The sequence below is a fragment of the Xiphias gladius genome, chromosome 18 (assembly GCF_016859285.1).
Source record: "Xiphias gladius isolate SHS-SW01 ecotype Sanya breed wild chromosome 18, ASM1685928v1, whole genome shotgun sequence".
In the NCBI taxonomy this organism is placed as follows: domain Eukaryota; kingdom Metazoa; phylum Chordata; class Actinopteri; order Istiophoriformes; family Xiphiidae; genus Xiphias; species Xiphias gladius.
In genome coordinates, this window is record NC_053417.1 from 20,924,419 (window position 1) to 20,937,828 (window position 13,410).

The following is a 13,410-nucleotide window of genomic DNA, read 5'->3' on the forward strand; positions in this document are numbered from 1 at the left end:
TTTTCATAGGCAAATATTGTAAGTTTTTACTTGACTACATTTATCAGACAGCTGTAGTTACTATGCAGATTAAAAATTTACATACAAAACATATGATTATTTTATAAAATATGAATTGTTATGGATCACCTACCAAAATACTTAATAAGCAGCTTAATCACTATACTTTTATTTTTGTAAAATGTTTGAATGGACTCTTCATGTAGTATTCTTATATTGTAGTATCATTGTTTTTATTTAAGGATGTGAAATCTTCGCCAAACACTGGACATATTAATCACATATATTAAAAAGCATTAGAAAACACCTTTTATGTCTATATTTATCTCCAGTTGGTGGTTCTTGCATTGCACCAAGGTGACATAAAATCAAGCTGTACTGTTAAACCTTTTAATGATATTGCTTCTGAAGAGACACCAGTCTCTCTGGCAAACTAGAACTCCTAAAACGTGTTCTCCACCTGTGTAAAGGACACTTTTTAATTGCACCGCTGAAAAATGATAAACCAGAGTTTGATTAGATCCCACAAACAGAATAGTAATCACTGTTTATAAAGTAACAGGTTTGGATACTGCTCACATAGCAATCAATCAATCCAAATATCGATGACAAAATCAGACTTAATACAAATTTAAAAAGGTATGTCATTTTATTGACTTTAAACAAGCTATCTTTTATCAGCAGAGTAACATAAAAGCCAGATCAAGGTTACTGTACTGACACTATGGCTATGTTAAAAAACAAAGAAACAAAAACTGTACATTTTCTGTACAAAACATCTCTATTTCCAAATAGAAATGCACACTGAGTTTAATTTACAGGTGATCAATTAAGTTTAAGAGGCATTTAGTCCTAATCAAATAACAAAAATAAATGCATTTACTTTGAACACAAGACAGAACTAAAACATAACTAACTCAAATACCTCTGAGCATTTCCATATCAAGCTACAATGTCTGATCTTGCATTGCTTTGACTGTAGATCATGTTGAAATCTGAACAAGACATGGACAACCACTTTCATTGCGAAAAATACATTCAGTGTGTGTTATGCTGTAGTATCTCTATCCAATGTGATTATACTAAGTATTTTTGCAGGTCTAATTCAGCAGCCTTACTGTCCTGAGGGGCCCATGTGTTATGATTTTTTGCCTTGTCTCTAACTCGGCTCAACATTGCTTTTATTTCCATCACTATTCATACTTTGATTGGTTTTAGTTTCTACACACGTACCAAAAATCTTCTGTTTATCAGTTTCATTGCCCTCATCCCTTTTTTCTTTTCCAACCCCTGTGTACGCATCTACAGATGTGCTTATTTTACAAGCAGGACTTTTCTCCTGTTCCTCTCTTTGCCCTTGGACTAAAGCTCTTTTTCGACTCACTGGTCTACCTCTACTCCATTCTCTGTCTGTAGAGTAACCCATTTGTTTTTGTTTTGGGCTGAAGACATCAGGATTGTTGATCATACGATTTGGGAAGCGTATGAGACCTTCTGTTGGAGTGGGAAGTAAGGCAGCTCTTTGTCTCTGGGGTTTTGCTGATTGTTGATTTTGTGGGCTGTCAAAACCTGGGCATTTTCCTCCACTGTTTGGAGGTCGAGCTGGACCTGGGGGCTCATTGAACTGTCCAGAATTTCGATCACTAGGGCCTTGGAATCTGGTAGCCTGACGAGCACTACTAAAATGAAGTGATGCAGATTTATCTGAATATCTCATAGCTTGCATGTCGTTCTTCATGGCTGGCTCAGATCCCCTTGAGTCTAAACGTGCACCCATCATCTCTGGACCTCTTCTATCAGACCCAGGAAACTCGTTTGTATCCCACCTACCAGGCCCATGTCTTATATCTGGATTTTTATCAGGCCCCAGTCTTCTCATGTCTGGACCTTTTCTTTCCCTTCTAATATCATGCACAAAGCCATGTCGACCTGGTCCACAGTCTTCCATGTCTGCTACTCGCCTTTCAGATCCTAGACCCCCACAATCTGAAAACCTCCCATCAATCCCTGGACTCTCAGTGTTTGAAATTCTGTTTGCAGGCCCTGGGCGTCTTAAATCTGGACATCCTGAGTTTATTCTATTAAGACCTTCCATCTCAAATCCTCTCCTTTTTGGGCATGAATTAATCAATTCTGGGCCTCCCCCATGAGCACCAGGTCCTTCCATGTTTGGCCCTCTCATATTCCCCCTGAAGTCTGGCTGTCTCCACTCATTTGCTGTATCTGGACCCCCTTTCACATCTGATCCTGGTCCTCTATTGCGTGGACCTCTTCTATCATTGCCTTGTCCTCTACTATCCGGATCTCTTTCCCCTCTGAAAAATTCCCCTAGTCCCCTTCTGTTTGGCCCAGCACCCCCTATATAAGGCTCTTTCCATTCATTTCCAGGTCCTCCCCTTGGCCCTCGCCCTTGGCACATCATATCTGGATCATCTTGGAGAGGACCACCCCAATCATCTCCTGGACCCCTCACAAGCCCAGGAAATATCATATTTGGTCTTTCCTGTCTAGGTGGTGGCCCTCTTTCTCCAGGGCCCCTCCATTCACTATATAGACCTTGCCTGCTTTCTTGGCCCTGCTCTTCTGGAGCCCTGTTGCCATGCTTTTCCCAATGATCTTCTAAATATTCTCTTTCATTCCCAGCAACCTCCATATTGGGTCCTCTTCCATCTGACCATTGTTCTTCTGTGTCTGTGACTTCCCATCTGTCTCCCCGATTTAGACTACGCATATCTGACCCTGGTCCTTTAATGTTTCTCCTCGTAGGCCTTGGACCCCTCAAGTTTCGACCCATTCTATCAGGTGCTGGGCCCTCTATATCTGGGCTTTCCTGGATAGGTTCTGACCCTCCATAGTCAGCCCCTCCCCAGTCATCTCTTCTATCATGTCTTAGACCTTGTGTATTTGGACCTCTCTGCCTGATGCCTGGGCTTCTTAAGTCTGGACCACCTGATCTTCTCCAGTCAGGTCCTGGTCCCTCCATATCTGGACCTCTCCTTTCAGGCCCAGGTTCCCTGAGGCCTGAGCCTCCCGATTCTCTCCTGTCAGGTCCTGGGCTCTCAATGTCTGGACCTCTGAATTCACAACCTGTTCCTCGAAAATCTGGACCTGTTGGAGCTTTACCTTGACCCTCCATAACAGTTCTTTCAAGCCCCACTCTTCTAAAGTGTGGACCTCTTCTATCAAACTCTGGGCCCTTCATTTCTGGAGGTCTTCTTTCTGGCTCAGGACCCCTGAACTGTGGGTCTCCTGGAAAGTTCCTGCTGTTTTCTGTCTCCATATCTGGAGGTCTTCTTTTTGCCCCAAGTCCCCTGAAATTTGGACCTTCTGGATGTCTCCTGTCAGGCCCTGTGTCCTCTATATTAGGACCAGACCGTTGAAGCCCCCTTCCCCTCACGTTTGGACCTCCTGGCCCACTCCTGTCAGGCCCTGGTCCCTCCATATTTGGATGCCACCTTTCAGGGCCAGGAACCCTGAAGTGTGGTCCTCCCTGTCCGTGACTGTGAGGACCTGCATCTTCCAAACTTGGACCAGTTCTTTCAGGCCCCAGTCCTATGAACTCAGGCCCAGGACCCCCCATATATGGTCTTCGCTTGTCAGGAACCAGTCCACCAGAATTTTGATCTCCTGGTCCTCTTCTGTCAATTTCTTGACCTTCCATAGAGGGACCTCTCCTTTCACAGCCAGGCCCTCTTATGTCTGGACCTCCTGGTCCTCTCCTTTCAGGGCCTCGTCCCCAGAAATCTGGACCTCCTGGTCCTCTCCTGTCTGTCTCTTGACTGTCAATAGAGGGACCTCTCCTTTCATGTCCTGGCCCAGTAAAATTGGGAATTCCTAACTCTCTCCTGTCAATCCCCTGACCAGCCATAGCAGCACCTCTCCTATCAGGCCCTGGTCCAATGAAATCTGCATTTCCTGGTCCTCTTCTGTCAGGTCCTGCAGCCTCCATAGCTGGACCTCTCCTCTCAGGCCCTGGTCCGCTGAAATCTGGACCTACAGGTCCTCCTCTGCCAGGTCCAGGACCCTCCATAGCTGGACCTCTCCTTTCAGGTCCTGTTCCTCTGAAATCTGGACCCTCAGGTCCTCTCCTGGCAGTCCCAGGACCCTCCATAGCTGGACCTCTCCTTTCAGGCCATGGTCCCCTGAAATCTGAACCTGCTGGTCCTTGAGCTTCCATAGGTGGGCCTTTCCTCTCAGGTCCTAGCCCTCTGAAAGGTGGACCCCCAGATCCCCTCCTTTCAGTTCCAGGACCCTCCAAAGCTAGACCTCTCCTGTCAACACCTGGTCCTCTCATGCCAGGTCCTGGATTGTCCACAGTTTGACCTCTCCTTTCAGGCTCTGGTCTCCTGAATTCTGGACCTCCTGGTCCTCTCCTGTCATGCATTGGGACCTCCATACCAGGCCCTCTCCTTTCAGGCCCTGGTGCCAAGAAATCCGGACCCCATGGTCCTCTTTCAGGCTCCTGCCTCTCCATGTTTGGACCTCTTCTATCAGGCTGATGGACCCCCCATTCTTCTTGCATAAATGCCCTTCCTCTAACTGAACCCAATCCTCTCCTATCTGGCCCTCTCCAATCATCTCTTACATCTGATTCTGGACCACTCCAATCCGGATCCCTCGAATGTGGTCCCAAATTTTTATTTTGACTCCTACGACCCCTCATATCAGGACCAACAACACCTGGTCCTGGACCTCTCCAATCTGGATTTGTAATGTTTAGCATGGGACCTCTGTCCTCTTGACCTATTTGATCATATCTACTCTCTAACCGTGAACCTTGTATATTTCTTCCTTGCATGTCTGCATCCCTCCTATTTGGGCCTGTTTCTCCAACGTCTCTGCTTGAACTCCTTGCATGCGACTCACTTCTATCACCCCTTGTACCTGACCCAACCATACTATCCATATCTTGACCAGGACCCATATAACTTCTTCCTGTCATATCTTGCCTTCTTGGGTCATGCATAGTTTCTGATTCTCCCATGTCCAGGCCATACAAACTCCTTTCAGCCCTAATATCTTTCTGTGGCTCCTTGAATTGTTCTCCAGGCCCGATACTGTCCCGTCTACTACAGGACATGTTAGACACACAACTTTCAAAATTTATGTTGGGCCTTTGTTCTGTTATGAGTGCATCTCGCCCTTTTTGTGGGCCCGGCCTTTCATCTGTTACTGATGGGGATAGTCTATCTGTTCTTAGAACTCTACCCTCTGTAGATGCATTTGAATCAAAACTCCTTTCTCGAACCACCCTGCTCAAGTCTGTATTTCTTCCATGTGGATGAAAACCCCCTTTCTGGTGGCCCCTTTCTTCTAAAATTGGACTGCCATCATGTCTTGATTGCCTTTGCAGTCTTCTTGAGTCCCTGAGAGATGGACCTGAACTTCTTATATCTGGACTCGGATCTCTTATACCTCCACCCGTCATAGCAGATCTCACACCCCCAGTATGTGGACTTTCACCTCTATCTTTTTGGGCTCTACCTCTTTCTTTAATATCCGGAGCCCTAACGTCTATCAGTGGACCCCTGAAAGATTGATCTCTCCCTATTTCCATCATAGCTGGCTTTCCATCTTGGCTTTCTGGCTGTGATCTCTGCTCCTCTGTCTTTAGACACAATAAACCTTTCTGTGGACAACTAACATCTCGACTTCTTATCTCATCAACTACAATCAGCCCCCTTGTATCTGGACTTTGATGAGACATAGCTGATAACGAGTCCCTTGACTCTGAGCTTCTTATGGCAGGCCCACATCTGTCTGATGAAGGGCCTGTTGTGATTGGATCTCTCCTCTCCCTGTGTAGGCCTGATTCTCCCATATGTAAATTTTTAGCAGCTGGTACAAGCTTTTGTCCTCTAATTTCTGGTTCACTGTGTCTCATATCAACGGCTAGACATTTTACTTCTGAGTTCATGCCTTGCATTCTAGAACTTTCAGCATCTTGTATTGGATTTCTCATCCCTGAACCTCTCATGACTGGCCCTGAACCAATTCTATGAGTATTGACATGCTGAATACCTGGTTCTCTCATATTTGGCTCTGAACTCTGCAACCCCATCCTTTGGTCTTGTATGTGTGGTCCAGGACCCCTAATATTGGGGCTCATGCCTTGCATGCCGGGACCTCTCATATCAGGCCCTGGGAATCTAATTCCTGTTTCTCTTAGCTCTATCTGTTGTCTACTATGGTCAGGTGCATTCATATCTTGTCCTGGATTCCTTGGATGCATTGTCACAGGGTCTATTTCAGGTCCTGAGCCCTGAATATCTGAGGCTCTGGTTAGCTTTGAATGTCCTCCCCCTTGACCTATCATTTCTGGATGCATTAAGACTTCTAACTGTTTGTCTACCTCTGTCATACATTGATCTCTGACACCTGGGCCCTGTAGATGTAGGGCTCCAAAATTCAAATTTCTAACATTTGATACTGGGCTTCCCACAGTAGGCCACAAAATATTGGCAATTGTTGCTTGACTACCAATAGGCAGAGTATTATTTTCAACTTCAACCAATGGCATTGAGACACTGATATTTGTGTCAGGATCACTGATTTCCTCAGTCTTGACAGAGTCACTCTCTTCTATATTACTAGGTTTCAAGAACTGTGGTTCTGGATCAGGGCTCTGAGGAGAATCTCGAATAGGCGGGTCAATTTCTCTTAGAGGGACTGTACTTTCAATTTTGTTTTTAATCAGAGTTTCCAGTTGAGAGGGTTTATCCACTTGTGTAGAAGAACCACCGACTGTATTTCTTTGAAGGTCCTGGGTTTTTGGTGGTTCTGAAATCTCAGGCTCCACATTGTGAAGAAGTTCATGTGAACGGGGCGAAAAGTCTTTATCAGGGTTCTCAGCAAGATTAAATTTTAATTGATGTCCGTCAGGGTCATTTTTTATAATAACTGGTGTAGATGATGGTGTGCTACTCTCTACAAACTGTCCAACAACAGAGTCTGGAGCAATACACAGAACTCTTGCATTTTTTTCTTTCTCAAGGACTTGAGGGGACGGTCCTCTGTGCTGATTTGGTGAAAGGGACACAGAATCTTTTTTTCCAGGAGATGATGGGGATCTTTTACGGCATCGAGAATGTCGGTGTGTAGTATGCTCTTTACGATGGCGACCATGGCGTTCAGACTGATTTCTACCTCTATGCCTTGACCTTTCCCTTTCACTTCTTCTGTGTTTATCCTTTTCTCTACGTCTCCGGGAATGTGAGGGGGAACGCCGCCCTGACCTTCTTGAAGGACTTCTATGGCAGTCTCTTTCACGATGACTCCGCCTCTTCGGTGAGGGCTTCCGCTTTCTGCTGTGGTATGAATTTGGAAGAGCACCTTTGCGGCTGGAACTATGCCCTGATGAATCATGTGTCTTTATACTGCCTCCTTGAAATACATCCTCTTGAAAATCATTAAAAAGTGATTCGTCCTCAGGGTCATAGGCTACATCAGAATCTTCGATCTCTCCAGCGGAGGAATACTTCTCACTAGTCTCAGCATTTTCCTGTGTTTCATCCTGCTCTCTAACAGTATCTGTGTCATTTTTTAAAGTAGGGATAGCAGTGGTGTCCTCCAGCTTAACAGATTGTGAATCCACATTTGATTTGTCCACAGTCTCTGTAGGGTTGCTGGTCTTGTCTGATGATTCTGAAGGCCTTGACTCTGTTTGCATTATGCCATTCTGCAGAGATGACAGTTGACTGAGGGGCAAAGATTTTGATGGTGGAGACATCAGGGAATCAGAAACAGAAAAGTGAGCCATGAACATACCCACAGCCTCTCTCTGTTGACGTAGTGCCTCTTCCTGCTCCTTCAACTGCCGTTTTTGCTCTTCAATCTGCTTATTGAGCTCCTCAAGCATGCGCTGTTGTTCAGTCAGTGTTGCAGCTGAGACAACCACAGTGCCAGTAGGAAGTTTTGGCATTACTGCAGCTGGGGTAGAAGTTTGCACTGGAGTAGCAGTGGCAGTTGGTGTTACAACCTGGGTGGAAAGTGGCATTTGGCATGATGGGGAATCTGATGTTTGAGTTGGAACAGGGGCCTTTGTTACAACAGTATCACTCTGAATATCTTCAAAGATAGTCTCATCCTCTGGATCATAGGCTACATCATCTTCCACAAAGCCTGATAATGCAGGGCGATCTCTCTTAATTTTTTGTATTTTCTGTGGAGAAACTATTCCATATCCCACGGCTGGATCATACTCCTCCTCTGGGTCATATGGTCGGTCAAAGTCATTTTCCTCTTCTTCTATATCTTTGACTTTGGATTTCTGTCCATATTGTTGGACTATTGGATCCACCAACACTGGGATCTTCTTAGCACTTACTGTTGTTGTTGCAGAACTTCCATCAGGAGAGACTGGGGAGTCAGTTTGCTTATTGCCAAACAAAGTCTTCAGGATAGTCTGAAGTGGTGTCTTATTACTGGATGCTGTTGTTGGATTCTTGTCAGAGATGCTATTGGAGGTGGACTGAGTGGCAGCAACAACAGCTGAGGTAGAAACAGGAGGAGTTGCTCTCATGGAAGTCAAAAGAGATGGTACAGTAACTGATCCAGAAGATGAAGAATCTGATGGTGACCCAGGGCAAGATGGTGAACCAGGAGGGGAGCTACTTGCAGGAGTCTCTGGATCATATGGTTGGAATATCTCCAATTTGTCAGAGCCATAGAGGACTGGAGGTTTTGGGATCCACATAGGGTCTTTTGACATATGAACTTTGGGTCTCTTCTCATCAATTTCCTGTGGCAAGCTTCCTGGTCGTTTTGCCTTCTGGATGATTGCCAGACCCAGGAGAAGATTGGGCCGGTTTTTTTCCAGCCCTGTGAAATAAAGAAAAGCGAAGCAAATAAATCATTAGAACAAATCTTGGTCAGAACGTTAAATAATTGTTTAGATTCACAAAACAAACATATATGGGTAATGGTGCAGGAATATTCATTAGGGCTGGGACCACTTATTGATTTATCAATATACCAATAATAATAATAGCAATACCAATAATTAAAATGACATTCTCCATCCTGAGCTGACACCAATTACAAGATGAAATCAAAACCACAATAGAACCTTAAAACTAACTAAATTTACATAATGATACAGTTTCCTATAGGGCTGTCTCGAATACCATTTTTGGTGCTTTGAAGCTTCATTGAAAATTACCCACAAATATTCGAGAGAGAGAGAGAGAGTGAGAGAGAGAGAGAGACAAGGACAAAAATCGAAATTGATTATACTTCATTATACCTCGCTATCGCACTAACATCAGACATAATAGAAAAAAAAAATATTTTAACAGTTGCAAGATGGGTACGCTGTTACTTATTTCAGGTGATTTGCCAAAGTTCTTTTAGATTTTTGATAGGCTATGCCAATCTCCTTTGACATATCTGCCACTTGACTTTTTGGGGGGTCATCCTCACAAATTTATAAGTTATTCCAGTTGCTTGACTTTTTCCATATCTTGTTAGCTAGTTGTTACTTGTGGCCTGTCATGTGGTCACGTTTCAATGTCCCAATGTTAGTAATGTTAACATTAGATGAGAGCCATGATGCACTAAAATATCACTAAGATTAAATGTCCTTATCTGAGAATAACTCACAATAATTCATCTTGATGCATAATGAATAACGTTGAATTACTATTTCTTATTTCATGGGCTATTTGGGATTTTTGTGGTCATGCATATATGTTAATGAAAAAAAAAAAGCAGCATTTGAATACTGATTTGGATGTTGACTACCATGGCAATGATAGAGGCTTTGAAGCTTTGAGGCATTCGAGTCAGCCCTAGTTTTCTGGTAAACATCTCTGACAGCTGTTGTCTGTATTCTCGACTAATCAAAGTTGCCTATAGTAAAAACTGGATACATTTTATCAATATGCCCGAATAATGCGGTTTGTAAATAAAAAATATGACCCAACAATCTAAATTTTAATATAGCAACTTGTTTGAAAGTATTAAGTGCACATTAAATATTCAGATTTAATTTAAACATATACTCAGGTTTGCCTTTATTTATATATATTTTTGATGTCTTTTCTTAGAGGCAAAATACTGACGTCTGGTTCAAACTTTCAAAGCTTTACAGCTTACAAGTTTTTTCAAAATCGTTAATTTTATTATCTTTTCTGTGATCCACTTATGCCCATCCTGCAGGAGCAGCCCCTTATCTTAACCAAAAGACGCTGCAACTTGTCACTATACCTCATATTCAATGCAATTAATGTAGTTATTATTGTATTCCAACTAACAACTACAAATGTGTCAGTCAAAATCATTGCAAGACAGGAATGACAATACTATATATCAAGTTCTCAAGGCCCTGTAGTGGTTTAGACTCTTGCACTCAAAGCTATGTGGTCCATTCAATGAATGTGGCTATTCTGTGCAGCACAGGCCTATACAATAGCAAAATACTGATAACATATTAGCATAGTTGTCAAATTCTGAAAAGGAAGTTGGTTATTTCATCATGAGATGTGAGAGAAGTGACATAATGTTTTACTGGTGGGTAACATTTGTCAATTTTTTCAGTAGATGGAACAGCAAGATCTTCCTCAGTCTGGGCCCTTATACAAGGTAATTAAAATAGAAAAACAACAGCAGGTCAAATATGATTCATTTGGTGACATATTGTAGCCTGTATGTAAGCTGTTACTGTTGATACTCTATAATAGGTGCTTGTCTAAGCCACAATGAAAATGTTCATTATGCAAGACTATAAGCGATAGCTGAGGCATTATCTCACCTGGCCCTTCAAGAGGTTGTAGTATGGATGGAATTGATTCCTTTGCACTGAGTGGGACAAGGTATACGTCCTTGATGGAACGGCTGCTATTGGCTACAACACCAAAACGACCTCTGCTGCTGAAATATGAAAACAGGGAGACATAGGCCACCTCTTCCTCCTCTGTTGCAGGGTGAAACCGGATCACACATAACTCCTAATAAGCAAAAAAACAAACAAAATAAGACGTATAATACTGATATATTTTTTAATATTATTATATTAGGCACGGAATGAAATACTATACAGTATATACTGCTTGCCTTTGTAACAGAGGTCTTTAGTTTTGCAACATAGTCCCATACTGTTTCAGGCATGATTCTTCCCCCAATTTGTATGGTGTCAGGTAGATCCTACACACACGAAAAGACAAAAAAAATACAATAAGACATTGACATTTGTTTGATACCACTCTGTCAATACAAGTTATCATTGTGCAGTACTATACCGCTTTAAGGTTTTCAGCAGATCCTGATACCAGATATCCCTTCGTGACAAACTTGGCTACAGTGAGCATGTTTAGGAAGCCTTTCCACAGTAACTCTTGCTTAGCCAGGAACTGAGCAGTCTCACCATCGGTTGGTGATTCAGAGATCACAGTCCTGAAATACAAGCAACAGCAGCACAATTACAATCATGTCCACACATTATGCTGATATCGGTCGAATGTATACTACCTAAAACAGAATAAAACAGAATACATTTCATTAGCTTTTTGCTTTCACAGTTCTTTACTTACCTTGAGGATGTGCCATAGAGTCTGGGATCTGCTGAGGAAGATGGCTTCATTAGGATAGATTTAGGTAAAGTTTTTGTTGGTGGCATTGAGGACGCTGGTACAGAGGGCAAGGCAGTGCTAGTCTCTTTAAGAGGGGCATAAGGGGCTGATTGGTTATGGGCTGTGTTACTGGGACCAGAGGTGCTACTAGACGAAGCAGAGAACCTGCTTGCTGCAGTTCGGGGATCGCGTCTTGTGATGGTTACAGTGGAGACAGCTGGAATCACAACTGGTGTATATGCTCTCTTTGGTGTAGTAGCATTAGTAGTGTCTGGAGTTGGAGATGCAGGGGACTCTGTGATGGGGGAAGCAGGAGACTCTAAAGTAGGGGAGGCTGGAGAATCCATTATGGGGGAAGCAGGGGATTCTACAATAGTCAATGTCGGAGAGTCAATGATAAGGCGGGATGAGGGATCCATTAGGGCAGATGTTGGAGAATCCATGTCAGGTGAGTCAGGTGGCGCCCGGAGAGGGGAATCATTTCCTGCAGACTTTCTCCAAGTGGGTTCATGCTTATCTCTTGTTCCAGAAATCTTGGTCTTTTTCTTTGCGGGTTCCTCCTCCTCCCCAGCTATTATCTGGCCTTTGGGAGGGAATAAAAATCTTCTTAGAATAACAAACTAAAAACAGGGGGTCATCAGATAATATGTACTAGGTATGGCACAGCTATTGTCAAACATCTTTTTAATTCACCTGTGCATATCTTGCATTTCAGGTCAAAGAGGTGAGCTTTGTGCTCTGATGTTGTGTCCTTAAGCATACAGGTGAGAATATCTGGTGTAGTGCTGCCCTGGCTTGGCGGGTTTGTTCTGGTTTTGAGAGCAGGAGAAGGAAGACTTCTCTTCTGTTCCTGGGCAGCACCCTACAACAACACAGACACACAAACTATAAAATTTGACCCAAAAAGACATACTTGGCCTTTCATGAGAAATGTTTATATGGAGCATGAGGGACAATTTAGTGACCATATAAAAATATCCAATTCCATTAATTAATGCAAATGAGGTAGGCACACACCGTGCTGTCAGATTTTTTGTTGGATCTTCTATCGGGTCTTGGAGGATTCAAACTGGGAAGATCAACCTTCACTGCTTCAGGCTTCTGTGGCAAAGTTGTTGCTTTAGCACCTGCATCCTTAACCTAGATACACACAAGAAATGGAAGAACATAGTCACTTCTGACACACACAATGTGACCTTTCTTGGGCCTGATAACAAGTGCAAGTGTAATATCTGATTTTGTTTTAGTTTTTGTGTTTAACACCCACTACACTTTACCTCTGGTGTTTCTTTTGCACTTGGTTCTGGTGCCTTGGTAGCCTGCATATCCTTCTGGCTCATCCTGACCAGTCTGAAGGGACTGATTTCACCACGTACCACCCGATACAACAAGCCCTGGAAAGAACCCATAACTGGACTATCAGTTTGCTAAAAACATAAATAACTATGAGCCACGTGTAAAAACTTCACTATAGAAATTTCTGCAATATTAAGAGTACTATTCAAATGCAATGTAAAACAAAGATCACAAAAGAGAAATTGTTTTTTTTTAATCAGAAACAAACCTTGTTTCTTGAGTCTTTTAGGTTGAACATTATAGTTCTGTACTTGTTCATGTATTTGCTGTCTGTGTTGCGAAATATGTCGAACATCTCCATCTCAATGTTTGCCACAAGCTTTGCGGAGTCACTCTCAGACATTTCCAAATCCTCACAATCACACACCCTTATCAAACAAAAAGACAGTTAGTCAACAAATTTGTTGTGCATCACTAGTACAACAGATTTAGAAGCAATTTTTACACTTTAATTGTTGTAAAAGTGCAACCGCCTCAAATTATATGT

General features: G+C 43.0%; 1 protein-coding gene across 1 annotated transcript in view; it reads right to left on the reverse strand.

Moving 5' to 3' along the window:
* Positions 1-644: 644 nt before the first annotated feature.
* The window catches only part of LOC120803802, a 36,676-nt gene continuing 23,910 nt past the window's right edge, over positions 645-13,410 (reverse strand). The window contains exons 9-17 of the mRNA XM_040152721.1: positions 13,132-13,291; positions 12,845-12,961; positions 12,585-12,707; positions 12,261-12,429; positions 11,529-12,150; positions 11,238-11,391; positions 11,053-11,142; positions 10,751-10,946; positions 645-8,820 (exon numbers count right to left, since the gene is read on the reverse strand). Of these exons, the coding sequence (XP_040008655.1) occupies positions 1,160-8,820; positions 10,751-10,946; positions 11,053-11,142; positions 11,238-11,391; positions 11,529-12,150; positions 12,261-12,429; positions 12,585-12,707; positions 12,845-12,961; positions 13,132-13,291 (9,292 nt within the window). The 3' untranslated portion in view covers positions 645-1,159. The remainder of the gene's footprint in view (positions 8,821-10,750; positions 10,947-11,052; positions 11,143-11,237; positions 11,392-11,528; positions 12,151-12,260; positions 12,430-12,584; positions 12,708-12,844; positions 12,962-13,131; positions 13,292-13,410) is intronic.